The following is a 27,327-nucleotide window of genomic DNA, read 5'->3' on the forward strand; positions in this document are numbered from 1 at the left end:
GCCTGAATGAGAGGTAGACCTGCCTCAGTTGGGGACATTGATGGACAGTGCATCAAATCCTGCCGCCAGTTCCTGGCGACAGGATTAAATTTTCTTGAGTTCCTAACCCCTAACCCTTGATAAAGCTTATAGTTAGGGCTGGCTCAGGTTTGCCCTGGATCAGCCCCTAGTTATGCTGCTATAGGCTTAGACTGTCGGGGGACACCTCCCTGCTCTCTTCCTTCTCTTCCTCTCTCCTCCCCTCCCTCTCTTCTTCTCCCTCTCTATCTGTATGCATTTATGTAAATGTATGTTACTCACTCATCATCCGGGGTATCATCCCCGGAGTTTCATGTGGCAGGTTGCCGCTGATAAAGTTTATGTCAGGATCAGGAATCATGGCTGCGCCTGCTGCCCTGGTCCTGCTGGACACCGGGAAGCCTTTTTGACATTTTCCTGGATTCATCCAAACTTTCTCTTTTTCAACACATAATTTTCTGTCAAATGTTGTATTTGTACTATGTTGTTTATCCTGTACACACGACATCTATTGCACGTCTGTCCGTCCTGGGAGAGGGATCCCTCCTCAGTTGCTCTCCCTGAGGTTTCTTCCATTTTCCCCCCTTTAATTATGGTTTCTTTTAGGAAGTTTTTCCTTGTGCGATGCGAGGGTCTAAGGACAGAAGGTGTCGTAATCTGTACAGTCTATAAAGCACACTGAGACAAATGTATAATTTGTGATATTGGGCTATACAAATACATTTGATTTGATAAAAAAGATATTCCAGAAACATCCGGACAAAAAAAGACCAGAGAAAGAACTACTACAACTACTAGATATCAATTTGACTCCCCTTGAACCCACTCACCTCACACTAAACATACATCTGAAACACCCCCCCACAGATCAGTAGGACAGTGCAACCTAACCATAACCTGGACTACTAACCATAACTCAAACCTAACCCGAAAAGAACATTATATATATATATCTACAGTATTGTATATCTGTATAGTTCAATGTTAAGTGACAATCAATATTGTCGGAATGTTTTTGAATTGTACTTTCTTTATTTGATTTGACAGTCAGTTGTTGATGACATGCAGATGTTGATACAGCTACTAGGCTACTTCAATATATATCACATTAACGCAAGTTAGACATTATGATGTTCCGGACTTTTGCTTGAGGACATTTTCTCTAACTGGACCTCTTTGAGTTTCAGTTGAATACCCCAGGTGTAGTAGCTTCATTGTTCATTTCCAGTTACTTTATTTCTGTTAAACAAAATAATTTGTAGAGCAAAACAAGTCCTGGTCAGAAATCCAGATACAGAACGGGGCCTGAATACCAGGAGACCTTCAAAACAAGCTTGGACACGTCCAGATATCAAATATGTCTTGAAAAAAAGATGTAGAAATACATCCTGAATCTCGGCTACATGCCTGAGTTATACATTTTACACTAAAGAATCAGTCCATAGAGATCCAAAAGGTTTTTATGACGTCAGGCCAAACCCGCCTCGACACACATCTGGTAGAAGTGTCCCTGCAGGCGGAGGAGCTGAGACGGGGAGTCCATCTCTACTATGGAGCCTCGCTCCATCACAATGACCCTGAAGACACAGCAATAACTAGATTTAAGGTTTAAAATGAATTTACTGTACGAACTCAATCTGATGTGTAAAAACCTCAGAAGTTTAATGACCTTTATATCAATCACATATTTCTACATTTATGAAGTTATATGTTGCTGCTCTGTGGAAGAGAAAATACTTTATATTCTACAAGTATGTGTGAATATCTGAATGTAAAACCACATTAACATTGATGGTTTTGTGTTCAGGCATCATTGTCAAGACTGCCATTAATCGTATACACTACATTAAACCAAAGTACATGAAAATTGAAAATGGCTAAACTCTGCAACACAGAAATAGTGCTTACATTTTAAATGACAGTCTGGGCAGGAAACTATAAGAATTAGCCTAACAAACGAAATAGACAACCGCTCCACAAAGACGGCGTTAAAGATAGCAGTACAGGTGGTACCTGGTGTAGTCCATGATGGTGTTGAGGCGGTGTGCGATGGTGAGGACCGTACAGTCATCAAACTGAGTCCGAATGGTGGACTGGATCAGCATGTCCGTCTTCAGGTCCACGGCTGCTGTAGCTTCATCTAAAACCAGGATCTTGGACCTCCTGAGGAGCGCTCGGGCCAAACACAGCAGCTGCCTCTGACCGAGACTGCAGAAAAATGCCACACTTTACATATGCTTCAATGAAGAGGTCATAAAAAACATGTCTCCATGTAAATAAAGACAATGATAAACCCTAAAAGGCAACTTAATTTATTTCAAAGCAGCTAGACACGAAAAGACGGAGTGCTTTTTGCTGGAGCTTGTTGCAGATAACACAATATAGACTTCCCGACAAAAATGCTCCAACGAGCATCAACGGAGTCGGCTGTTACACAAACTCCTGATTTGGTTCGAATGCGGGCGTGTACACCTGTCCTCTGCTGGCAGTCAGGCAAATGTGGATCTCACCTGAAGTTCTCTCCTCCTTCACAGCACTGATGGTTCAGTTTTTGTGGCAGTGCAGACACAAAACTGCTCAGGTGAGCCAGATCCAGAGCTTTCCACAGATCCTCTTCTGAACATCTATCGAAGGGATCCAGGTTCATCCTCAGAGAACCAGAAAACAACACGGGGTCCTGGGACAGAAAGGCCAGGGGTCACCTTAACACTTGGACTAGCACTAGTTTGTGTTTTTATGTATAATAATAATAATAATAATAATAATAATAATAATAATAATAATATATAATGGAAATAACTGCTCATTGTAAAAGATATGAACATTGAAAGTTGGGACAGGACAAGAAAAGGTTGCAGATCCTGCTCTTTGATTTTTTGTTTATTTCCCATAATTTAACCTCTTAAAGTAACTTCATCAAACAAATGTGTTATGATCTTGGTTTCTGTTTCCTGTTTTATTTTGAAATCCTTCCCCTTGTGTCATGTCTGGTATTACTTCCTGCCCTTGTGTGTTTTGCCTTTCTCCCCAGGTGTGTATTGTTCCCTTCATTAGTTTCCTCCTGTGTATTTGCCTTTCTCTCCCAGCTGTGTCTCATTCCCTCATTTAGTGTCTGTGTATATATCCCTGTTTGTCTCAGTGTTCTTTGTCGGATTGTTATTCATGTTTGTTACTGGCCCGTGTCTGCCTGTAGAGCTGCCTGCTCAGCCTGTTCGTGTCCTGCTCGTCCCCTGATTGGTTGGTGTTGTTTTGTTACTTTGTATTTCTGTATGTTTATTAACTTTTGTTAATAAAGCTCTCTTTTTGGTTAAAATCATCATCTGCGTCCTGCAATTGGGTCCTCTCCTGAGATATACCGTGACAAAATGCATTATGATGAAATCTATAAAAGTTTGCCTATCTATCAGCCATGACAGTAAAGCGTTTCAATATTAATGTACTGACCTGAGGAATTATGGTGATTCTTGAGCGGAGATCATGAAGGCCAATCTGAGCAATGTCCATCCCGTCGATGAAGATTCGTCCCTGTGCTGCTTCCAGAATCCGAAAGATTCCCAATGCCAGAGACGACTTCCCAGCTCCCGTCCGCCCAACTATCCCTACCTGCAGATTAATTATTGTATTCAATAAATATACACATCATAACAACAAAAGTATTATACTTTTAGTTTTTGTAGATTTTTCACAAACAAATGTATTTCCATTGCTTTGTGACAATAATACAATATTTCTGACCTTTTCTCTGTCCTGGATGTTGATGGAGATGTTGTTTAAAGCCCAGTCCAGACCTTTATGGTACTGCAGTCCAAAGTCTTCAAACTGGATGTTTCCTGTAATCGGCCAGGCTACTGGCAGCAAACTGCCCTCGAGGGTCCACGCAGCCTGGGGACATTGCAGCAGGTCCATAAGTAGGGTTCAGCCACAAACTCAGTAAGAAAAGTAAAAGCATAACAGCAGTTTATACACTTTAATATTCAGGTCTTACAGGTTACAGTTCCCACATAAACCCGGTCCTCTTGTACCTCTTTCAGTATTACAGTTCCCATATTTACCTCTTTGAGTGTGACGTCATACTCTTTGACTCTCTCCACCGACACGATGTTGTTCTCCACGTCAGTCCAGGATCGGACGATCCAGCTTAAGATTCCTGTCATCTGCAAACACACAACACAAATTGTTTATCTGATGCTTTCAATGGTTTGTTTCAGCAGTATCTGTGACTCAGTCCTGCATTTAAAATAAATACAAATTATGAAGCCGATGAGTGATCATGCCCTTGGTTTTTTTTTTCTGATAAAATTGTATTCTTTAGAGAAAGAAATTACAAGCATATATATATATATTTTATTAAATCTGTATTTTGTATTAGATGTGCTTTGCAGGCATTTAATGATATGAGGTTTTGTGTTAGACGCCTGCAGATGCCTAGTGTTATATTTGGTACATTTTTAGATATTCTGTTGGGAAAAAGCATGCATATTTAAGTTGTAGAGTAAGGAGCCATTTGTTCTTACAACTTGTTTTACCTCTAAATAGTAAAATGTCCATATATAAGCTATTTTGGGAATGTAATATCTACCTGAGCCCTACATACATTCTGAGTTGATTGAAAACTGTCTATAAACTTCTTCAGGACCATTTATTCTGTCCTTGGTTAAAAACAGTTTTAACCTGGAGAGAGTGAGACACTGCCAGTCCCACAATGCCCGGGCTGAGTTCATCCCGACCTTGCACCGACAGGATGGCTGCAGCCAATACCAACAAATTCCCCAAAAACTCGAGATTCACCGCCAGCCATCTGACAGAAACAAAGTTAATTACATTTTAAAACATGTACAGAAATATAATGATCATACTGTTGATCATTGAAATAAAATGTGAGATAAATCGCATTTACAACAGGTACGATATGAAATAAATCTAGAAAACATCAGCACAAGAGGAAAAGAAAGAGAAATATCTTTAAAATACTTTAGTTTGTTTTAAGTCATTTGAACGAACCTGGTGGCAACAAAGCGCGGGAAATAAGCCTCTTGGTTGTTGTCGATGCGACGGTCGGCCTGAAGGACAAAGCGTCGCTGTTCGCCGAAGGCTCGGATGACGCTGGCACCTTGTACCGTCTCGTTGAAGTGGCTGTAGATCGGAGAGCGGCTCACGGCCTCCAAGCGTCGCAGCTGACACGACGACGCCACGTAGAAACTCTAGAGACCAGAACCATAAAACTATTGACTACAAGCAGTTTCAACTGAACCTAGGTCCAGATAACATTCCAAGGAAACATTTACCTGGATGAAAATGTAGACACAGGTGAGGGGGAGCAACACTAGCCCTGTGAAGGGTGTGGCCAACAACAGGATGATGCACACTTCCAGCAGCTTGAACAGGTAGCCCAGCATCATCTTCAGCCCCTCAGGAATCATGCAGTCAATGGCATCAATCTCTTTAGAAAAGCTGTTCAGGAGGTTTCCGCTGGGCGTCACCTCAAAGAAAGACATTGGCGAGTGCAGGACGCTGTGGAGAAGATCAGTGTGAAGGTGACGCGATGCTACGATACCACCCAGAGCGATGGCGAGGGTCGTCCCAAACATGGCCATCCCTGAAACACCACAGGCTGGTTTTAATGGGACAGTTTATTAAAGAGCTGACTGACATAATGAAAGAGATGAAAGATGGAATCAGGTCTCTGTAAAGATGGAGTCAGGTCTCTGTAAAGATGGAGTCGGGTCTCTGTAAAGATGGAGTCAGATCTCTGTAAAGAAGGAGTCAGGTCTGTATAAAGATGGAGTTAGGTCTCTGTAAAGATGGAGTTAGGTCTCTATCCCCACCCTGAGTGAAGCCCAGAGCTGCAAACACGCTCAGCTTCAGCCCATGGCTGCTCTGTGTGCCGTTGACGAGCAGCTCGTCGGCCCACAGGCTCAGCCAGTAGTTGTAGGCCAGAGAGGCGGCCTGCTGGAAGGCACAGAGGAAGACGATTGTCATGATGAAGCTCAGGCCGATCGTCCTGAAGTACTCTCTATACATCTGCAGCTTCACCTGACAACAGAAGAACATGCGTCTCTGACGTCAATAAAAACACAGGACTGGGTTTTAATCCAGCATCAGATTAATTTGCAAATATTCACAGATCTTCAGATGAGGTGGAAACACAATCAGAAAAATAAACTATTTTTAGTTCCTGAGATTAATTTGTCGCTTTAGTTCCCAATAATGCATCCAACACAAAAAACAGTCCATTATCTATTACCTTTTGTGTTTTTATTGTATTTTTTTTGGGTGATTTCTGTAAATCCATGAAGATATTTACTTCATTATAGTTAATAATACTCGTATTGGTTAGCAGAAGGACCAACCCGCCCTGTGTGAGCCTTGTCCACCTCAGTCAGTTTTCCAGCATCCTCAGCGTGTAAATCCTGATCAACAGCCTCCATCAGCTGAACACTGGCACTGCTCAAATCATGCACATTTTATTATTATTAAGCTTTTGTTCATCAATAGTTAACTATAATGTGTTTATTATTAATGACATATAAGGATGTAATGTCAGTGTTAAACACACATTAACATGTGTGTTTGTACCTGATCAGCTGTTCCTGAGATAGATCGATGGAGAAATCCGTCACACTGAGGCGAGAGACCGACTTCCTGTCTACACACAAACATATACAGAATTTTATACACACACACACACACACACTGTTGGCGAGAGACCGACTTCCTATCTATATACAAACAAATACACATTTTTATTCTCCTGTTTAGTTTAGTTTCTGTAGTTTTATTCTCCTGGTTAGTTTAGTTTATGTAGTCTTACTCCTGTCTCTGGGGGAGGAGCTCTCTCTGCGCTGGTTTACATTGAAGGTGTGGATGAATTTGGCAAAGGCTCCCTTTCTGTCCATCAGCTCCACGTAGGTGCCCATCTCTGAGATGTGGCCCTCCTCCATTACCAGAACCAGGTCTGCTTTAGACAGGAAACTCAGGCCGTGAGTAACTAGCACCCGGGTCTAAAAACACATCAGAACACATATTACTTTATATTTATTTAGATGACACTTTTATCCAAAATCGACTGACAATAAGTGCATTCAATCATGTGGGTACAACCAACAATGACAGCATGGTGACGGAAGGACGCTCAGCATTCTGCACAAATCAAATCAAATTTATTTGTATAGCTCAATATCACAAATTATACATTTGTCTCAGTGTGCTTTACAGACTGTACAGGTTACGACACCCTCTGTCCTTAGACCCTCGCATCGCACAAGGAAAAACTTCCTAAAAGAAACCCCATAATTAAAGGGGGATTCACCCTTCAGGATGCAGCTAATGCACCGTACACAAGTCCTTACAGAGAATAGGAAGAATCCAGTCTTACTCAAGTAGAGAGTCGTGATATACATGGCGCATCCAGGCTTCTCCAGCAAGTCGTCCACACTATACGTATCATTACCGGAGGGGGGTGAGAGGGTGGTCGTAGGAGTGTTGGATCAGACTACAGGTACAGGGTCTTACATTGTCTTTCAGGAGTCCTCTGGGTCCAATGACTCGATCAAAGATGTGTTGTCCCACGTGAGCATCAACGGCCGACAGCGGGTCATCCAGCAGGTAAACATCAGATTTTCTGTAGACGGCCCGAGCAAGACTCACCCTCTGCTTCTGACCTCCAGACAGGTTCAGACCCTGCAGGAAATACATCATCACCAATACAAAACATATTGACAAACAGTCAACAAGACACAGTCAACAAGCAACAGTCAACAAGCAACAGTCAACAAGAAACAGCCAGACTGTCTATAATTAAACATCAGCCAGCCTGTCACTGGATTGGACAGACAGGGTTAAGAACCTAACCCTGAAGGGGGGGCGATGTGATGGTACCTTCTCCCCGATCTCAGTGTTGTCTCTGGCGGGCAGGATGTCCAGGTCCGGCAGCAGAGCACAGGCCTCCAGCACACGATGGTACCAGCTCTCCTTCCTTTGTCCACCAAACAAAATGTTGTCCTTCAGGGAGGCATTCTGGATCCAGGCCTGCTGGGGAACGTAGGCCACCGAACCCTACACCGCCAAAATAACCTTTATTATCTGCAAAATAACTTTTGTTATCACTGAGAGATGATTCTGTACATAATACATAAACCTTTATCAATAAATTTAATCACTTTGAAAGAGGATATTCCGTTCATATCTTATCTAAATGCTTTATTAGCAACACTGAGCCATCTCTTTAAAACACCAAGTGATTGGTGGGTTTTGCCTGGTCTCTGCTGTGTTTATCTCAAATACCCAACACAGCTGAAGGGGTATCATGTTGAAGGGTTTAGTTTTTTAATATTTGATTAAAACTGAAACTAAAGATGAACAGAAACCAGAGAAAAGGCAATGAATTACTGACTGAATGTTTATGGAACCAGTGTTGTGTTCATACAGCCGTATAGAACTGTTTGCATAGCTTAGCAGAGTTAAAATGTTTTGGTCACATAAAATATACCTATGTAGTCTCTGACCAGGTTTTCTAAAACTAAACCTTCCCAGTTCAAAAATCAATAATTCTAAGAGTACTAATGATAAAAAAAAACTTTCATTGTTTTCACCTTGACTGAGACAAAGCCGCTCCTCCTCTCCATTTCTCCCAAAATGGCCGACAGTAGAGAGGATTTCCCTGAGGCAACATGGCCGACCACGGCCACCAGGGAGCCCGTCTTCACCTTCATGTTGATGCTCTGCAGACACGGCAGCCCCTCATTGGTCCAGGAGAACGACCCCCCATCGATCATCACACCGTATCCGTCTGAACACAGAACATGGTTCTATGTGGTTCTACATATAGATTCCTGGAATTTCCCTCCCACCTTGATGGGGATCTGGCAGATCAGTGCTGGGATTTTGCTGGGTAGTAAACGTGACACTCCCTTTGTTGCCAAAGGTCGGAATCAGTTGCAATAGTTTATTTATTCTGGTGGAGCAGTGATTATGGTTTACTGCACCTGAAATCAGCTGTTTATCATATTTGATATGGTTGAATGTGCTTCCCCACACAGAGAATACTTTTCATAATAATTATCATTTCATGATCATAAATAATAATTAATTGACTGTATTATTTGTTATTTGTGTCTTTTTCATAAAGTTAATGTATTGATAATATCACTTGAAATGGGCAGTATGAAACATATTTTGAACTTGCAAAGTAAACCCCATCATCAAAATATACTTAAATTAAAGTAAATAATTGTTGCATTAATGTGTTCATCACTTTAATGTTGCAGCTGGAATAAGTGGAGCTCATTTGAATTATTTTATATACTGCTGGATAGTTTAAACCAGGGGTCTTCAACGTTTTTCAGGCCAAGGACCCCCAAACTGGTGTAGCATAGAGCAGGGACCCCGTACTGCAACGATATTCAAACGAGGAGGGGTGCGGTCGGAGTTCTGTGGGAGAGGGGAGAGGCTGTCCTAGTTGTGTGTGATGGGGGAGGGGAGGGGATGTGAATGTGCAAAAAACATATTTCTTTTAATGTTTTTTAGTAGGGAACCCCAAACTTCCCTTTTCTGGGCCACATCTGCCAGCTCCGACTGATGGATCCCGAGGCGTTCCCAGGCCAGTGTGGAGATATAATCTCTCCACTGAGTCCTGCGTCTTCCCCGGGTCTCCTCCCAGCTGGACATGCCTGGAACACCTCCATAGGGAGGCGCCCAGGTGGCATCCTTACTAGATGCCCAAATCCTCAACTGGCTCCTTTCAACGCAAAGGAGCAGCAGCTCTACTTCGAGTCTCTCACAGATGGCTGAGCTTCTCACCCTATCTCTAAGGGAGACACCCATCTGAGAAAATCCATTTCGGCCGCTTGTACCCGCCATCTCATTCTTTCGGTCGTGACCCAACCTTCATGATCATAGGTGAGGGTAGGAACGAAAATCGCCCAGTAGATCGAGAGCTTTGCCTTCTGGCTCAGCTCTCTTTTCGTCACAACGGTGGGGTAAAGCAAATGCAATACCGCCACGCTGCTCCAATTCTCCGGCCAATCTCTCGCTCCATTGTTCCCTCACTCGCGAACAAGACCCTGAGGTACTTGAACTCCTTCACTTGGGGTAAGGACTCATTTCTTGGCCGGAATAGGCAATCCACCGGTTTCCTGCTGAGAGCCATGGCCTCAGATATTGAGATGCTGATCCTCATCCCAACCGCTTAACACTCGGCTGCGAACCAATCCAGTGACTGCTGAAGTTCACAGATTGATGATGCCATCAGGACCACATCATCTGCAAAAACCAGCGATGAGATCCTCAGGCCACTGAACTGCAACCCCTCTCCTCCACCACTATGCCTCGATATCCTGCCCATGAAAATCACAAGCAAGATTGGTGATAAAGCGCAGCCCTGGCGGAGGCCAACATCCACTGGGAACGAGTCCGACTTACTGACGAGTATCCAGACATAACTCTTGCTTTGGGTATACAGGGATTGGATGGCCCCTCAGAAGTGACCCACCCACCCCATACTCCTGCAGCACCTCCCACAGTATCACCTGGGGGACCCAGTGATACATCTTAGCCAGATCCACAAAACACATGTAGACCGGTTGGGCGTACTCTTGGGGCCCCCTCCAGGATCCTTGCGAGAGTGAAGAGTTGGTTGTTGGTGGTTGGTTGTCGTTGTTCCACTTCCAGGACGGAATCCGCATTGTTCCTCTTCAATCTGAGGTTCGACTATCGGCCGAACCCTCCTTTCCAGCACCTTGGAGTAGACTTTACCAGGGAGGCTGAGAAGTGTGATACCCCTGTAGTTGGCACACACTCTCTGATCCCCCTTTTTAAATAGGGGAACCACCACCCCGGTCTGCCACCCCCTAGGCACTGTCCCAGACTTCCATGCAATGTTGACGAGACGTGTCAACCAAGACAGCCCCTCCACACCCAAAGCCTACAGCATTTCTGGACGGATCTCATCAGCCCCTCCGGCTTTGCCACTATGGAGTTGTTTGACAACCTCCGTTCCTCCATCAGGTAAATTGACGATGGTCCCCCCATCAGCTTCCAGCTCTGCCTCTACAATAGAGGGCGTGTTAGTCGGATTCAGGAGTTCCTCAAAATGCTCCTCCCACCGCCCGATAACCTTCTCAGTTGAAGTCAGCAGGGTGCCACCCTTTCTGTAACACAGCTTGGATGGTTCCCCGCTTCCCCCTTCTGAGGTGCCGGACAGTTTTCCAGAATCACCTTGGTGCCGACCTAAAGTCCTTCTCCATAGCTTCTCAGAATTTCTCCCACACCTGCTGCTTTGCTTCTAAAATGAATGCAGTGGAGTTAAATGCACAATATGCCTCTGAGATGTAGTGGAGTAGAAGTATAAAGAAGCATAAAATGAAAATACTACTAAGTAAAGGACAAGTACCTCAAAATTGAGTAAATGCACTTAGTTACTTTCCACCATTGAAAATCAGACAAACTTTATTGAAGTTCCAGCAATTACTTCAAGTCTGGGAAACATGCTGTGCAAACCACGGCCTAAACACAGAACATGGTTCCTATGTCCATGGTACTTCCTGTCCTTGTGTTTAATTTCATCCTCCTATGTCCATTCACCCTGCCCTTGTGTCTTTGCCTTTTTTCCCCCAGCTGTGTCTCGTTCTTGTGAGTAGTGTCTGTCTATATCAGGGGTAGCCAATGCGGTGCCCACACGGTCAGTTGGTCGCCCGCAGGGACTACGTGAGTGTTATAATAATTATAATATGTTAGAATAATTCAAGTGTTATTGAGTTTTCAATAAGAAGAAAACAAGAATTATTCTTTATTTTAAAATGACAATATTGAATATAGAATTTAAAAAACAAAAATGTTTTATGTATATATGAACCCTGTCTGGGGTCAGAGTTCAATTCCACGCGCAATCTAAATCTCCATTTCCCTTTTCGCTGAGACAAGCTAGCGAGAGCAGCTATGATGGGGCGCTATGTGCATCATTGATACTAAGATGGCGCCATGGACGGCTGCCTCGATGTGTAGGTGCGCATTGTTTTGTCTTGTTTTGTTCGTAAACTGCGTTTTTTGTCATACCCTGAGCTCTTTCACTCAAATAGAGCTAATGAACATTAGAGGAACAACTCCAGTGGATTTATTTCCCACGTTTCTCTGCTCATCAGTTGAATTAAGGGTGGGGGAATCTGTTTTTATATCAACAGTGGCTGGTGCGGAACGATGTGACAGTGATCCTACAGTACTGTTCTCCTGTTCTGGAACTATTCATCATAAACTGCAAACCCTTCTACTCCCCCCGTGAGTTCGCTTCATTCATTCTGGTCGGTGTTTACATTCCACCGCAGGCCAACGTGCAGGATGCAGAGCGCGTGCTCGCCGATCAGTATGTGGAGCAGACATACCCGGACTCCTTAGTTATTGTCCTCGGTGACTTTAACAAAGGAAAACTCAATCACGAACTCCCCAAATACAAACAGTTTGTTAAATGCCCGACCAGAGAGGGGAATATGTTGGATCACTGTTACACCACAGTCAGCGGTGCCTATTATGCCGTCCCCCGCGCTGCACTTGGTCACTCTGACCACATCACGGTCCATCTGATTCCTGCATACAGGCAGAAACTAAAGCTCTGTAAACCTGTTGTGAGGACATCAAAGAAGTGGACCAGTGAGGCTGTGGAGGATCTTCAGGCATGTTTGAACTGTACTGACTGGGATGTTTTTAGGTCTGCTACCAACAGTCTGGATGAGTACACAGAGGCTGTGACGTCATACATCAGCTTCTGCGAGGACAGCTGTGGACCATCACACACCAGGTTGAGTAACAACAATGACAAACCCTGATTCACAGCCAAACTCAGGCAGTTAAGGTTGGCAAAGGAGGAAGCATTCAAGAGTGGGGACAGCGAAAGGCTTTAAGAGTCAAAGTACAAGGATGCGTTCTTTCTCCTCAGCTCTTCTCCCTCACCAACAGCTGCACCTCCAGTCACCAGTCTGTCATGCTCTTGAAGTTCGCGGACGACACCACCCTCATCGGACTCATCTCTGGCGGGGATGAGTCGGCCTACAGGTAGGAGATTGACCAACTGGTGACCTGGTGCAGTGTGAACCACTTGGAGCTCAATGCTCTAAAGACAGTGGAGATGATAGTGGACTTCAGGAAGAGCCCAGCCACACCTGCCCCAATCACCCTGCGTTACTCCCCTGTGGACACGTGGAGTCCTTACGCTTCCTGGGCACCATCATCACCCAGGACCTGAAGTGGGAGCTGAACACCAGCTCCCTCATCAAAAAAGCACAGCAGAGGATGTACTCCTCCCCCCTCTACATGTTACATTAACGTACTGCTCAGCCGGCTGTCCTTGTGTTGTATATTACCCCTACTATTTATATTTTGTATATATTGTTCATTGTAAAAAAAAATATATTTATGCACCAACGTTACGAGAGTAAATTCCTTGTAGGTGGAAACCTACATGGCAATTAAAATGATTCTGATTCTGATTTTTTTATGTTAAACATGGCAGAAAAGCGAAAGAAAACAAACTATTGTCACAATGATTGGGAAGAAGAATTATTTTTTACAACAGTGAAAGAAAAGTGTGTATGTCTCATTTGCGGGGCGACGGCAAAGCGGCACATTGTGGAGAGACACTTCAGTACATATCACAAAAGCTACCATGCTAACTACCCACCTGGCAGCGCACTGCGGGCAGAACAAGCCATGAGTTAAAGGTAGCTTTGGGCAAGCAGCAGTCTCTTTTCACGAGGCCGGTGAAGAAGTCGCAGAGCTGCACAATTTTTTTAAATAAAGTACAAGAAAGCCTTTTCGGACAGCGAGGTCTTGAAAGGTGCAATGATGGTTATTGAAAACACTGTTCTAAGACTAGAAAAAAGGTTCTGATGTCATTTCCACTCTCTCCGATGTTACAAAGTTAGTGGTTTGTACAAACAGGATATGACAGTTAATGATTTCCTTATTTAGTTTTTACAGAAGTGATACTTTGTACTAAAATATAACTGGTGTAATTTTGAACAAAATGCTACAAATGTGCTCATTCATACAAAACTGTCAATAATGTGATAACTCTGACTTTCAAATGTTGACATAGATTGAGAACGTTGAATGTCAATCAAGGACTGCCTTCTTTCATCTACATAACATTGCAAAAATAAGACACATCCTGTCTCAAAATGATGCAGAAAAACTAGTCCATGCATTTGTTACTTCAAGGCTTGGTTACTGCAACTCATTGTTATCAGGTTGTTCCAAAAAGTCGCTGAAGACTCTTCAGTTGATCCAAAATGCAGCAGCACGTGTACTGACGAGAACTAGGAAACGGGATCATATTACTCCTGTATTAGCTGCTCTGCACTGGCTCCCGGTAAAATATAGAATACAGGTCTAACAACAGAGGGTGTCGTATCTTGTACAGTCTGTAAAGCACACTGAGACAAATGTGTAATTTGTGATGTTGAGCTATATAAATAAATTTGATTTGATTTGATATATCTGTGTTTCCTACCATGGTAAATCATTGTTAATAAATATTGTGAAGAATAATTAACATTAACATGTGATCAGACAGTCTCTTCACATATATGAATATTTATTATGATTATTATTATTAATGATAATATTATCATTAAAAGGTGAACCATGAAACTATGTTATTCAGGAAGTTTGTATCAAACAAGTAGCCCTTCATATTATTCAGTACCCTTGAAGTTGCTCTCAGTATCAAAAAGGTTGGTGACCCCTGGTCTATATATACAGTACCTGTCAGTCTATATATATATACCCGTCTGTCCCATTGTTCCTTGTCTGTTCGTCATCCGTTGTTCGTCGATGTTACCTGATGGTGCTTTGTTCTACGGCCTCCTCGTGCTTCCCTGTGCTTCCTTGTGTCTTCCTGGTTTGTGTTTTCAGTTTACATTTTACCTGTTGTATTTTTATAGCCTCTGTTGTTTTGCTTTTTACCTTTTGTACTTTCGGCTTTGTTTAATTAAAGCACGCTTTTTGTTAAAACTCTCGTCTGCCGATCTGTGTTTGGGTCCTCACACCTTTTCTCCACCATAACAAGAAGTTGACTCAGCAATCCATTTAAATTATTTTTAGAATCTTGAAAACAGTAAACCTCCCTGGTTAACCTTCAAGATTTGTTTTATCAAAAGGAAATAGATCAGCCTTAGGTAAGGCTGATTCCCTTCTTTGCGCTAAGCTAGGCTAACAATTTCACTCTGTTTCCAGTCTTTGTGATAAGCTAAGCTGACAGTTTCCCACTGCTTCCAGATTTTGTGCTAAACTAGGCTAACAGTTTCAGTCCTGGTGAGTCAGAGAGGGGTGGATGATGTCTTACCTATGCTATAAGGAAGTCTCTCCACGTTGTCGTGATTCAATTCGTCTTGGTACAAGAAGTGTCTCAGACGTCTGAGCGAGACGACAGCCTGATCACAAAATAAAATAAAATCATATTATAGATATATATATATATATATATATATATATATATATATATATATATATATATATATATATATATATATATATATCTCATAATATTAAAAAAACAACAGTCATCTGAAATTTTACCAAACAGAAAAGAACAAAAGACACCAGAGGAGTGGCTCCTCATGGAAACAATAACAATGTAAGAATGTAGGTGAGGTTAAATATTTAGTTGTTTTATTAAAAACACTGAAGTATAACGTTGATATATGTATATATAATGTAATGTAATGATATTTTTAGACATATTAGAAACTCACTCACTGTGGAGACATTGTTTACTTTAAGTATTTGGGTGAAATAACCCTTTAAAGACCTTAGTTAATAGACAGAACAGAGGTTTCTGATTGGTTGTGACTCACCTGCATGGCAGTGCTCATGGCGTAGGGAAGCTGACTCAGAGGAGTTTTCAGGATGTTGATGAGAGCGACAGAAACAAAGATTTTCTGAGCATCCAGAATGTTTCGCTCATCGATCAACACATAGACTGCAAACACTAAGAAGGCGATCTGATCGGAAAAAAAACAAATAATACAACTATAACATTATTATATTGAACATTGTTGGGTTAGAAAATGTGATTTTCTAGAGAGCCAGGGTAAGTACTGCCTGTGACTAGCAGGTGTGAGACTCACTAGGAAGGAAGAGGAGTTGAAAGAAGCCAGGGAGACAGAGTAAAGGATCTGAGATTTTTTCAGAGCCTGGAGTTCTCCGTCTCTCAGCATGCCAACACGTCGCAGGAAAGCTTCCTCCCAGGCATAAAACTTTAGTATCTTCACACCACTCAGGATCTCATTCATCAGTTTGATCCGACCATCCATGAACATCATCTGAACCTCCTGAGAAACGGATTGTAGAGGAACAAGTTGTTCACTTTTTAACATGCAGACAAGTATCTGATTCAAGACAATAAATATTTCTCGCACCTGCAGTTTGCTTCTTATTTTAGCGATGAATCCATTCAGAGGAAAGATTAGAACAACAACTGTGATACCGGCGAGAGCAGACGGACCGAGGAGCTGTAAATCAATCAGTCAATCAGTCATCAGTTAATCAGTCAATCAATCAATCAATTAATCACAGAGAGGCTGTCAATCAATCAGTCAATGTGTTTGATGCCGGGTTATTGTTTTACCTGCCACAGGAAGTAGAAGCAGAGTGAGATCTCGATGGGAGTGATCCAGATACTGTTGAAATAAACTACAAAGTCCATCAGCTTCTGAGTGTCAGCTGAAACCAAATTAATGATTTCTCCCAAAGTACACTGCTGCCGCGCCGCGCCGCTGAGCAACAGACACTGAGGATTCAAACAAAAACTTTATAGACTTCACCGCTGGTCAACAGACACTGAGGATTCACACACAGAAAACTACTGTCAGGGTTTCAGTGTGGGTAATGTATGTGCCTCTCTCCCTCCCTCCCTCTCTGTCTCTCTCCTCTCTATCTCTCTCTCTCAGTCTCAGTCTCTCTCTCCCTCTCTGGCTCTCTATCTCTGTCTCTATCTCTGCCTCTCTGTCTCTGTCGCTCTCTCTCCCTATTTCTCCCTCTCTGGCTCTATCTCTGCCTCTCTATCTCTGTCTCTATCTCTGCCTCTCTGTCTCTGTTGCTCTCTCTCCCTCTCTCTGCCTCTCTGTCTCTGTCGCTACCTCTCCCTCTCTCCCCATCTCTGCCTCTCTGTCTCTCTCCCTATCTCTATCTCTGCCTCTCTGTCTCTGTTGCTCTCTCTCCCTTTCTCCTTATCTCTGCCTCTCTGTCTCTGTCGCTCTCTCTCCCTATCTCTGCCTCTCTGTCTCTGTCCCTCTCTCTCCCTCTCTGTCGCTCTCTCTCCCTATCTCTGCCTCTCTGTCTCTGTCGCTCTCTCCCTATCTCTGCCTCTCTGTCTCTGTCCCTCTCTGTCTCTCTCTCTCCCTATCTCTGCCTCTCTGTCTCTCTCCCTCTCTCTCCCTATCTCTATCTCTGCCTCTGTCAATCTCTCTCCATATCTCTATATCTGCCTCTGTCGTTCTCTCTCCCTATCTCTGCCTCTCTGTCTCTGTTGAACTCTCTCCCTATCTCTGCCTCTCCTCTCACTCTCTCTCCCTATCTCTGCCTCTCTGTCGCTCTCTCTCCTTATCTCTGGCTCTCTGTCAATCTCTCTCCCTATCTCTGCCTCTCTGTCTCTCTGTCTCCCTATCTCTGCCTCTCTGTCTCTGTCGCTCTCTCCCCATCTCTGCCTCTCTGTCTCTGCCTCTCTCTCTGCCTCTCTGTCCCTCTCTCTCCCTATCTCTATCTCTGCCTCTCTGCCTATATCGCTCGCTCTCCATATCTCTATATCTGCCTCTGTCGTTCTCTCTCCCTATCTCTGCCTCTCTGTCTCTGTTGAACTCTCTCCCTATCTCTGCCTCTCTCACTCTCTCTGCCTCTCTCACTCTCTCTCCCTATCTCTATTTCTGCCTCTCTGTCTGTCGTTCTCTCTCCCGATCTCTGCCTCTCTGTCTCTGTTGAACTCTCTCCCTATCTCTGCCTCTCTCACTCTCTCTCCCTATCTCTGCCTCTCTCACTCTCTCTCCCTATCTCTGCCTCTCTCACTCTCTCTCCCTATGTCTATCTCTGCCTCTCTGTCTCTGTCGCTCTCTCTCTGCCTATCTGTCTCTGTCGCTCTCTCTCCCTATCTCTATCTCTGCCTCTCTGTCGCTCTCTCTCCCTATCTCTATCTCTGCCTCCCTGTCTCTGTTGCTCTCTCTCCTTTTCTCCCTATCTCTGCCTGTCGCTCTCTCTCCCTATCTCTGCCTCTCTGTCCCTCTCTCTCCCTCTCTGTCTCTCTCTGCCTCTCTCTCTCCCTATCTCTATCTCTGCCTCTCTCACTCTCTCTCCCTATCTCTCTCCCTATCTCTCTCCCTGCCTATCTGTCTCTGTCGCTCTCTCTCCCTATCTCTGCCTCTCTGTCGCTCTCTCTCCCTATCTCTGCCTCTCTGTCTGTTGCTCTCTCTCCCTATCTCTCCCTCTCTGTCGCTCTCTCTCCCTATCTCTATCTCTGTCGCTCTCTCTATCTCTATCTCTGCCTCTCTGTCGCTCTCTCTCCTTCTCTCCCTATCTCTGCCTCTGTCGCTCTCTCTCCCTATCTCTGCCTCTGTCTCCCTATGCCTATCTCTGCCTCTGTCGCTCTCTCTCCCTATCTCTATCTATGTCGCTCTCTCTATCTCTGCCTCCCTGTCTCTGTTGCTCTCTCTCCTTTTCTCCCTATCTCTGCCTCTGTCGCTCTCTCTCCCTATCTCTGCCTCTCTGTCTCTGTCCCTCTCTCTCCCTCTCTGTCCCTCTCTCTCTCCCTATCTCTGTCTCTCTCTCTGTCTCTCTCTCTCCCTATCTCTGCCTCTCTGTCTCTGTCGCTCTCTCCCTATCTCTGCCTCTCTGTCTCTGTCCCTCTCTCGCCCTCTCTGTCTCTGTCCCTCTCTCTCTCTCTATCTCTGCCTCTCTGCCTCTGTCGCTCTCTCTCCATATCTCTGCCTCTCTCTCCCTATCTCTGCCTCTCTGTCTCTGTCGCTCTCTCTCCCTATCTCTGCCTCTCTCACTCTCTCTCCCTATCTCTGCCTCTCTGTCGCTCTCTCTCCCTATGTCTATCTCTGCCTCTCTGTCTCTGTCGGTCTCTGCCTATCTGTCTCTGTCGCTCTCTCTCCCTATCTCTGCCTCTCTCTCCCTATCTCTATCTCTGCCTCTCTGTCGCTCTCTCTGTCTCTATCTCTGCCTCTCTGTCTCTGTCGCTATCTCTCCCTCTCTCCTATCTCTCCCTCTCTGTCGCTCTCTCTCCCTATCTCTGCCTCTCTGTCTCTGTCGCTCCCTCTCCCTCTCTCCCCATCTCTGCCTCTCTGTCTCTCTCTCTCTCCCTATCTCTATCTCTGCCTCTCGGTCTCTGTCGCTCCCTCTCCCTCCATCTCTGCCTCTCTCTCTCTCCCTATCTCTATCTCTGCCTCTCTGTCTCTGTCGCTCTCTCTCCCTATCTCTGCCTCTCTCTCCCTATCTCTATCTCTGCCTCTCTGTCGCTCTCTCTGTCTCTATCTCTGCCTCTCTGTCTCTGTCGCTATCTCTCCCTCTCTCCCCATCTCTGCCTCTCTGTCTCTCCCTATCTCTATCTCTGCCTCTCTGTCTCTCTCTCTGTCTCTCTCTCTCCCTATCTCTGCCTCTCTGTCTCTGTCGCTCTCTCCCTATCTCTGCCTCTCTGTCTCTGTCCCTCTCTCTCCCTATCTCTATCTCTGCCTCTCTACCTCTGTCGCTCTCTCTCCATATCTCTATATCTGCCTCTCTGTCGCTCCCTCTCCCTCCATCTCTGCCTCTCTCTCTCTCCCTATCTCTGCCTCTCTGTCGCTCTCTCTCCCTATCTCTATCTCTGCCTCTCTCTCTCCCTATCTCTGCCTCTTTGTCTCTGTCGCTCTCTCCCTATCTCTGCCTCTGTCCCTCTCTTTCCCTCTCTGTCTCTCTCTCTGCCTCTCTGTCTCTGTCCCTCTCTCTCCCTATCTCTGCCTCTCTACCTCTGTCGCTCTCTCTCCATATCTCTATATCTGCCTCTCTGTCGCTCTCTCTCCCTATCTCTGTCGCTCTCTCTATCTCTGCCTCCCTGTCTCTCTCTCTCCTTTTCTCCCTATCTCTGCCTCTGTCGCTCTCTCTCCCTATCTCTGCCTCTGTCTCCGTCACTCTCTCTCCCTATCTCTGCCTCTCTGTCTCTGTCGCTCTCTCTCCCTATCTCTATCTCTGCCTCTCTCTCTCCCTATCTCTATCTCTGCCTCTCTCTCTCCCTATCTCTGCCTCTCTCTCTCCCTATCTCGGTCTCTCTCTCTCCCTATCTCGGTCTCTCTCTCTCCCTATCTCTGCCTCTGTCGCTCTCTCCCTATATCTCCCTCTCTGTCTCTGTCGCTCTCTCTCCCTATCTCTCTGTCGCTCTCTCTCCCTATCTTTGCCTCTGTCACTCTCTCTCTCTCTCTGTCGCTCTCTCCTTATCTCTGGCTCTCTGTCTCTGTCGCTCTCTCTCCCTCTCTCCCTATCTCTATCTCTGCCTCTCTGTCGCTCCCTCTGTTTCTCCCCATCTCTACCTCTGTCGCTCTCTCGCTCTCTCTGTCGCTCTCGTTCCCCCTCCCTCTCTTTCTGTCTCTCTCTCCCTCTCTCTGTCTGTCTCTGTCTCTCTTGCTCTCCCTGTCTCTCCCTCTCTTTTACTCCCTCTGTCTCTCTCTCCCCCTCTCCATCTGTCTCTCACCTTCCTGTAGACAAGTCCCATGACGGCGGTCTTTATTCTCATTCCGACGGTGAAGCAGTGAAACATGTACTGATGGTAGAGGAGAGACTGCAGACAGGACAGCAGGAAGAGCAGCGAGGCGAACAGGAAACCTTTCCACATCGCAGTGTCTTCATCCCGCATGAAGGCCAGCAGCAAACTGAAAACAACAGCAAAAACATTCAACAATCTGTGAACTATAAATAACAACAGACATAATAAACAACAACATAAATAATAAACCTCTCCGGAAACCATCACATTACCGTGGTGGAGAGGTTTGTGTGTCCCTATGAACCTGAGAACTGTGTTGTCTGGAGCCTAGTGCTCCTGGTAGGGTCTCCCAAGGCAAATTGGTCTCAGGTGAGGGACCGGACTAAGAATCGTTCAAAACGACTTCATGAAAAAGAGGGAAAGGAGAGACCCTGACCGGAGGAAGCCCGGGGCCCCCATCTAGAGCCAGGCCCAGAGGGAGGGCCGACAGCGAGTGCCTGGTGAACGGGTTTGCCACGGAACCCGGTCGGGCACAGCCCGAAGAAGCTACGTGGTGCCTCCAAACCATCCATCCTGTGGGCCCACCACTCATGGGAAAAACCACTGGGGTCAGGTGCGCTGTCACACGGGTGGCAGTGATGGTCAGGGATCTCGACGGACCAGACCCGGGCAGCAGAAGCTGGCTCTGGGGACGTGGAAGTATTCGGAGTATTCGGCCTTCTTTGAGTCGAACCTCTGATTGAAGAGGAACAATGCGGATTCAGTCCTGGTCGTGGAACAATGGACCAACTCTTCACTCTCGCAAGGATCCTGGAGGGGGCCTGGGAGTACTCCCATCCGGTCTACATGTGTTTTGTGGATCTGGATAAGGTGTATCACTGGGTCCCCCCGGTGATACTGTGGGAGGTGCTGCGGGAGTATGGGGTGAGGGGGTCACTTCTGAGGGCCATCCAATCCCTGTACGCCCAAAGCGAGAGTAGTGTCCGGATACTCGGCAGTAAGTCAAACTCGTTCCCAGTCAATGTTCGCCTCCGCCAGGGCTGCACTTTATCACCAATCCCGTTTGTGATTTTCATGGACAGGAAATCGAGGCGTAGTCGTGGAGGAGAGGGGTTGCAGTTTGGTGGCCTGAGGATCTCATCACTGCTCTTTGCAGATGATGTGGTCCTTATGGCATCATCGGTCTGTGACATTCAACAGTCACTGGATCGGTTCGCAGCCGAGTGTGAAGCGGTTGGGACTCGGTGGAGAGATTATATCTCTTCACTGGGAACGCCTCGGGATCCCCCAGTCGGAGCGGGAGGATGTGGCCCAGAGAACGGAAGTTTGGGGTTCCTTACTGGAGCTGCTGCCCCCACGACCCGACCCCGGATAAGCGGTAGACGATGGATGGATGGATAAACAACAACATAAATAACCAACAAAGTGTGAACCATAATCAACATAAACAACAACAAACTATATATACAATCACCATAATAATAACTATAAACAACAACATAAACAAAAACAAACAGTTTAGATAATATTTCTTTCCACCTGTCCACACACAAACTTTTCACAACATCTTAACCCAATAAAAAGCACAGAAACACACCTGTCAAACTGAAAGAATCACTGCTAACTCACCTGAGCACCTGTGGCACGGCAAACATGAAGGCGTCATGCAGCAGGAGACACAGTGTCCCACACAGGAAGTACATCCCAAAGCTTCGCCCGATAGCTTGCATGAGGAAGAGGCCATAGCCCCGCCCCTTTCTGTTCTTCCTAAGCAGGCAGGTTTTTTCTGTTGGTGAGGCAGAACCACCACACCAGGACCGGGACCAGGAGGGTCCAGAACCAGCAGGCTCCTCCCTGCAGAACATCCAAACAAAGAAACAAACCGGTACAGTTCATTTTATGACCTTCACTTCTAACTTCGACTGTTTAATATCCATCCATCGCTAATACGTACTCACATCTGGGCGAGAGGCGGAGCACACATGGACAACAACCCTCAGATTCAACGTTTTATATGTGATCATGTTTCAGGAAGAAGACTCCATGTTAGTCTTTCTGTCCCTTGTCTTTTCCTTCAGCTTTTTTTTACAATAAAAGCCTTTCAGTGAGTTTGTTTTCAGTAGCAGACTAATCAGAGTGAACTAATCAGGCAGTGTGACATCACACAGCTGTTCACTAACCAGAGGGTTGGTGGTTCGATCCCCGGCCCCTGTAGTCTACATGTCGAAGTGTCCTTGGGCAAGAACAGATAAGCTTCATTTCTATTAAATGTATAAATCCGCACTGCCTTAGATTTATGTCAGTGTGTTTGTGTTTAGGTGCTTTAGAAAGCTCTGAATTTCTATTTTCCAATGATACCAAACCAATGTTATTGTAGAACAGGGGTGGGGAACCTTTTTCCTATCAAGGGCCATTTCTTTTTTTACAACATCCTTCAAGGGCCATACTAATTATTGAACTCATAACCTCTGCAAAAAATGTTTAAGACACAGCCCATTAATTACACCTTTCTTTTATGGTGTGGAAAAAAGCAACTTTTTTATCCATGTATCTTTCTGTTTTATCAGAAATCAGCAATCCTGTATTAGTCCCATAACAGGGAAATGTATCTTGTCACAGCAAAAGAACATATGAAAAAAAGGCAGTAAACAATAATTAAATAGAATAAAAAATAATGTAAGTACTGTGAAGTAAATAACTCCTGATTGTATTATTCCACACTTGAAGACTATCATATGTATTTTTCTACCTCAATCAATATGTATTTCTGCACAATATGTATTTTCTGCACTGAATGTATAACGAGCACAATATTGAATGTAAGGCACATTAGGTACACTTCTCCTTTAAGGTAAACAGGTCTACAACCATCTCGTCAAAACACTGCTCTCCAAGGGGCGTGACCGCACCAACGTGGACCAATGAGGAGAATGTTACATCTGTTCTGTGTAGAATTAGCCATATGTTTAAGAGTTTTTGATTACACTTTTTGTTAATCCGTCAGACAGTCACCTGGGCTTCTTAGTAATTCAGTCTGTGGAAACGGGGAGGTAATAAGTGTCCTCAGCTGAGAATATTTTTCATGTTTGACTTATATATCTATATAATATATCGATTTAACTAGAAATTTTCTGATTTGATTCGACATTCAAGCTCCGATTTCTTCAACTTTTTCCTCAACAGTACCAAGTGGTTGATAGAAAATAAAGTGAATATTGCACATGGCAGTGATAATTGCACAAATTATAAAAAGTGAGTATTGTAAATGGCAGTGATAATTGCGCAGCAGTGGTGGAATAGTCTGTTCTTGGTGTGGTGGTCTACCTGTCTATCTTTCCATGTTGTTATGTTCCGCTCTGCAGTGAGCTGCTTGTTGGGCCAAACTCCGCTGAAGAGCATTAACTTTAGCCAAACGCACTCGTCCTTTCAGCTCGTGCAGTTCGGCATGTCTCGTGGTGTAATGACGCTCGAGATTATTTTTCATCACCGTAAGTACGTCCGCACAAACTAGACACACTGGCCTTTTACTTCCACAAAGAAATCATCGTTCATCGAATTTCTCCTGGAAGGTGTGACATTCCGCATCCACCTTTCTCTCGTTTACACTCACCATGCTGCATTCGCTGAGGTCAATGACAGTCTCGTTTAAAATTGAAGTTTTTTGACATGACGGGACCCCGTGACGTTCAGCTCGTGTTGTGTTCAAGGACCCTGACCTTGGCCAGTAAAAACAGTCAGTCGGCCATTTAAAATATTGCCGTCTAGTTTTTTTTGCGTGCGTTTTACGAATTACCTTGAGGGCCGGATCAAATGGTCTCGTGAGCCGTAGACGGCCTGGAGCCCGGAGGTTCCCCACCCCTGTTTTAGACTGACGAGAGAATGATCCCGGATCTTTTGAACATGACTTGTTCTAATATTTACAAAGGTTTTACTTGTACGACTATATTATTAAAATACTTTGTGCTAAGATGTAGTTTGGACAACATACAGTTGGTTTCCAGATTCTGAAAGCTGAAGACCCCATGTTTTCAAAAATGTATAACATGCATATTTGTTTTAATAAATAGCCCATCTTCCATCGCAACTTTTTGTAACTACACCACCTGCTAACAGGTCCTTCGGGCTCAATGCTTTTTAAATGTAAAGTTTCGTACAGCAACTGTTTGCAGTTCTGAGTGCAGAACTTCTCCAAGTCTGTCATGATCCGGATTGATGAGTCCTGGTCCTGTAGGGACCACAGGTCTGAGGCCTGCAGGGGGCGCCGGTAACCCCGGACCACCAAACTGACAGGAAGACAAAACACAACACGACCTTTTATCAATAATGAAGATGGAACATTAGTCTTATTAATATATACGATTATCTTGTGTTTCAGTCAGCTTGATATTTTAACAACACAAACTTTGTTTGTTCCTGAACATGTTTTATCAGAAGATTTGAATACATTCATAAATCAGAACACTGCATGACTTTCACAATAAAAGCATGATAAGTCGTATTTTTGTGTTTCGGCTGACATGTTCGTACCTGCTGAACCAGAAGAAGAAAAACTGGGAGAGAAAGGAGGCATCTTCTTCTGGACATTGGTTCTAAAATGAGAACGTTTGTGTTTTTAGTGATCCATATTTAACAGTTTGTTAAAAAAGAACCACAGAACATTTAATACCCTTTGATGTTGGTCACAAAGTGCCTGAAAGCTTCCTGATGATTCAGGTCAGACCTCAGGTCAAGTAACAATCACACCTACACCTGAGTTATCTGGAATATATTAAAGTTATCTTGATCATTTCAGAGGACGTAGATGTGTGTCACCTGGATGTGTGTGTGTGTGTGTCACCTGGATGTGTGTGTATGTCACCTGGATGTTGGTGTGTTTTTCAGGCAGCGGTCGGCAGTCTGAGAAGCAGCTGAGGACGAGCTCGGTGAGTTGGAGGGAAAAACAGATGAAAAACGCCACAAAACGAACAGCGTCGGATGAAAACCCCTGAAACAGCAGCGAGCAGAGTTCAGAGGTTTTTAATATAAGATCTTATAGTTTAAATACAACATCTCAATACACATAAATCCACTTGTTTCTATCAGTATTAAAACCAAAGAATTCCAAACTTCTTGATTAATTTAAAAACATAATTTAGGATTTGAATTTCCCTTGTAGTTTAAGTAGTTACCAGAGAATAAATACTTTACCTTGTACAACCCTTGTTCACCCTTCCTAATTTTTATATGTGACCAGTTTTTTAGGTAGATTTTAATGCTATTTTATAGATAGTTCTTAAAAAACGATAACACACACACACACACACACACACACACACACACACACACACACACACACACACACACACACACTTCACACATCCTGAGGAAAGTAGCTGTAGCTCTCGAGCTGTGAAATACTGCAGATGAAAGAGAAGAACTGAGGCAGAACACATTTATCAACACGGGATCTTTATTGACCTGACTCCACCTTTATAGACCTGACTCCATCTTTATAGAACTGACTCCATCTTTATAGACCTGACACCATCTTTTATCTCTTTCATTGTGCCAGTCAGCTCTTTAATAAACTGTCCCATTAGAACCAGCCTGTGGTGTTTTAGGGATGATATAGTATTGTAGCATCACGTCACCTTCACACTGATATTCTCCACATTGTCTTTTAATAGGGACCTGATGGAGTTCTCCGTCACAATTTTAACCTGCTGCACAGATTCAACCCATAACAAAGCGTAAATTCTGAATAATAAATTGTTGATACCTGATCAATAATCTGCTCGACATCAATCTTCAGAGGAACAAGGGAGCAAAGTACCAAAAGAGTCCAGAAGAGGAAGAGGAGGATGGACGAACGAATCACTTTTATCCTCTCTACCTGGATTATCACAACAGCAAGTACCTGGGGAGGGGGAAGAGGAGGAAGAGTAAGAAGAGTAAGAGGAGGAGAAGAAGGAGACGAAGAGGAGGAAGAGTATGGAAGAGGAGGAGGAGAAGGAGAAGGAGGAAGAGGAGGAACAAGAGGAGAATGAGGAAGAAGAGGAGGAGGAATGGGAAGAGAAGGAGGATGAAGAAGAGGAGGAGGTGGCGGTGGAGAAGGAGTAAGAAGAGGAAGAAGATGACGAAGAAAAGATGGAGGAGGATGAAGAGGAGGAGGAGGAGAAGAAAGAGGAGGAGGAAGCAGAAGAGAAGGAGGAAGCGGAGGGAGAGGAAGAAGAGGAGAAGGAGGAGGAAGAAGAAGAGAAGGAGGAAGTTGAGGAAGAGGAAGAGAAGGAAGAGGAGGGGGAAGAGAAGGATGGGGAGGAAGAGGAGGAGAAGGAATAAAAGGAAGATGAGGAGGAAGAAGAGGGGAGGAGATTTCAGTTTATTTCACAGCAGATCTGTTGCTTGTTTCCTGGTGACCATCCTGAGGAACCACTGGTGGATCTGGCCCATTGCCATATCTACCAGTACCACTGGCAGGACCAGTGACGTACCAGAGTCAGGCTCCGGATCAGCGGACCCATCAGGATCAGCAGGTGGTTCTGGATCTCCTCATTCTTCTTCACCAGGATGTAAAACATCTCCAGAAGACCGAAGGAAGCCAGACTGAGAGCCAGGAG

The 27,327-nt window shown here is 44.6% G+C and overlaps 1 protein-coding gene across 1 annotated transcript; it reads right to left on the reverse strand.

Moving 5' to 3' along the window:
* Positions 1-1,075: 1,075 nt before the first annotated feature.
* Positions 1,076-27,327, reverse strand: LOC115004977 (multidrug resistance-associated protein 1-like; the record flags this gene model as incomplete). Its single annotated transcript, XM_029426741.1, has 28 exons — positions 1,076-1,595; positions 2,032-2,226; positions 2,529-2,695; positions 3,463-3,621; positions 3,754-3,900; positions 4,071-4,172; positions 4,690-4,816; positions 5,020-5,219; positions 5,304-5,614; positions 5,844-6,051; positions 6,369-6,462; positions 6,595-6,664; positions 6,830-7,019; positions 7,531-7,698; positions 7,897-8,073; positions 8,610-8,806; positions 15,350-15,437; positions 15,861-16,007; positions 16,134-16,337; positions 16,425-16,517; positions 16,634-16,795; positions 20,720-20,897; positions 22,361-22,585; positions 24,886-25,014; positions 25,259-25,320; positions 25,590-25,715; positions 26,490-26,627; positions 27,202-27,327. Coding segments are annotated over 28 exons (4,299 nt in total), but the record flags the coding sequence as incomplete, so codon positions are not given.

The sequence above is a fragment of the Cottoperca gobio genome, unplaced genomic scaffold (genome assembly GCF_900634415.1).
Source record: "Cottoperca gobio unplaced genomic scaffold, fCotGob3.1 fCotGob3_235arrow_ctg1, whole genome shotgun sequence".
Taxonomy (NCBI): Eukaryota; Metazoa; Chordata; class Actinopteri; order Perciformes; family Bovichtidae; genus Cottoperca; species Cottoperca gobio.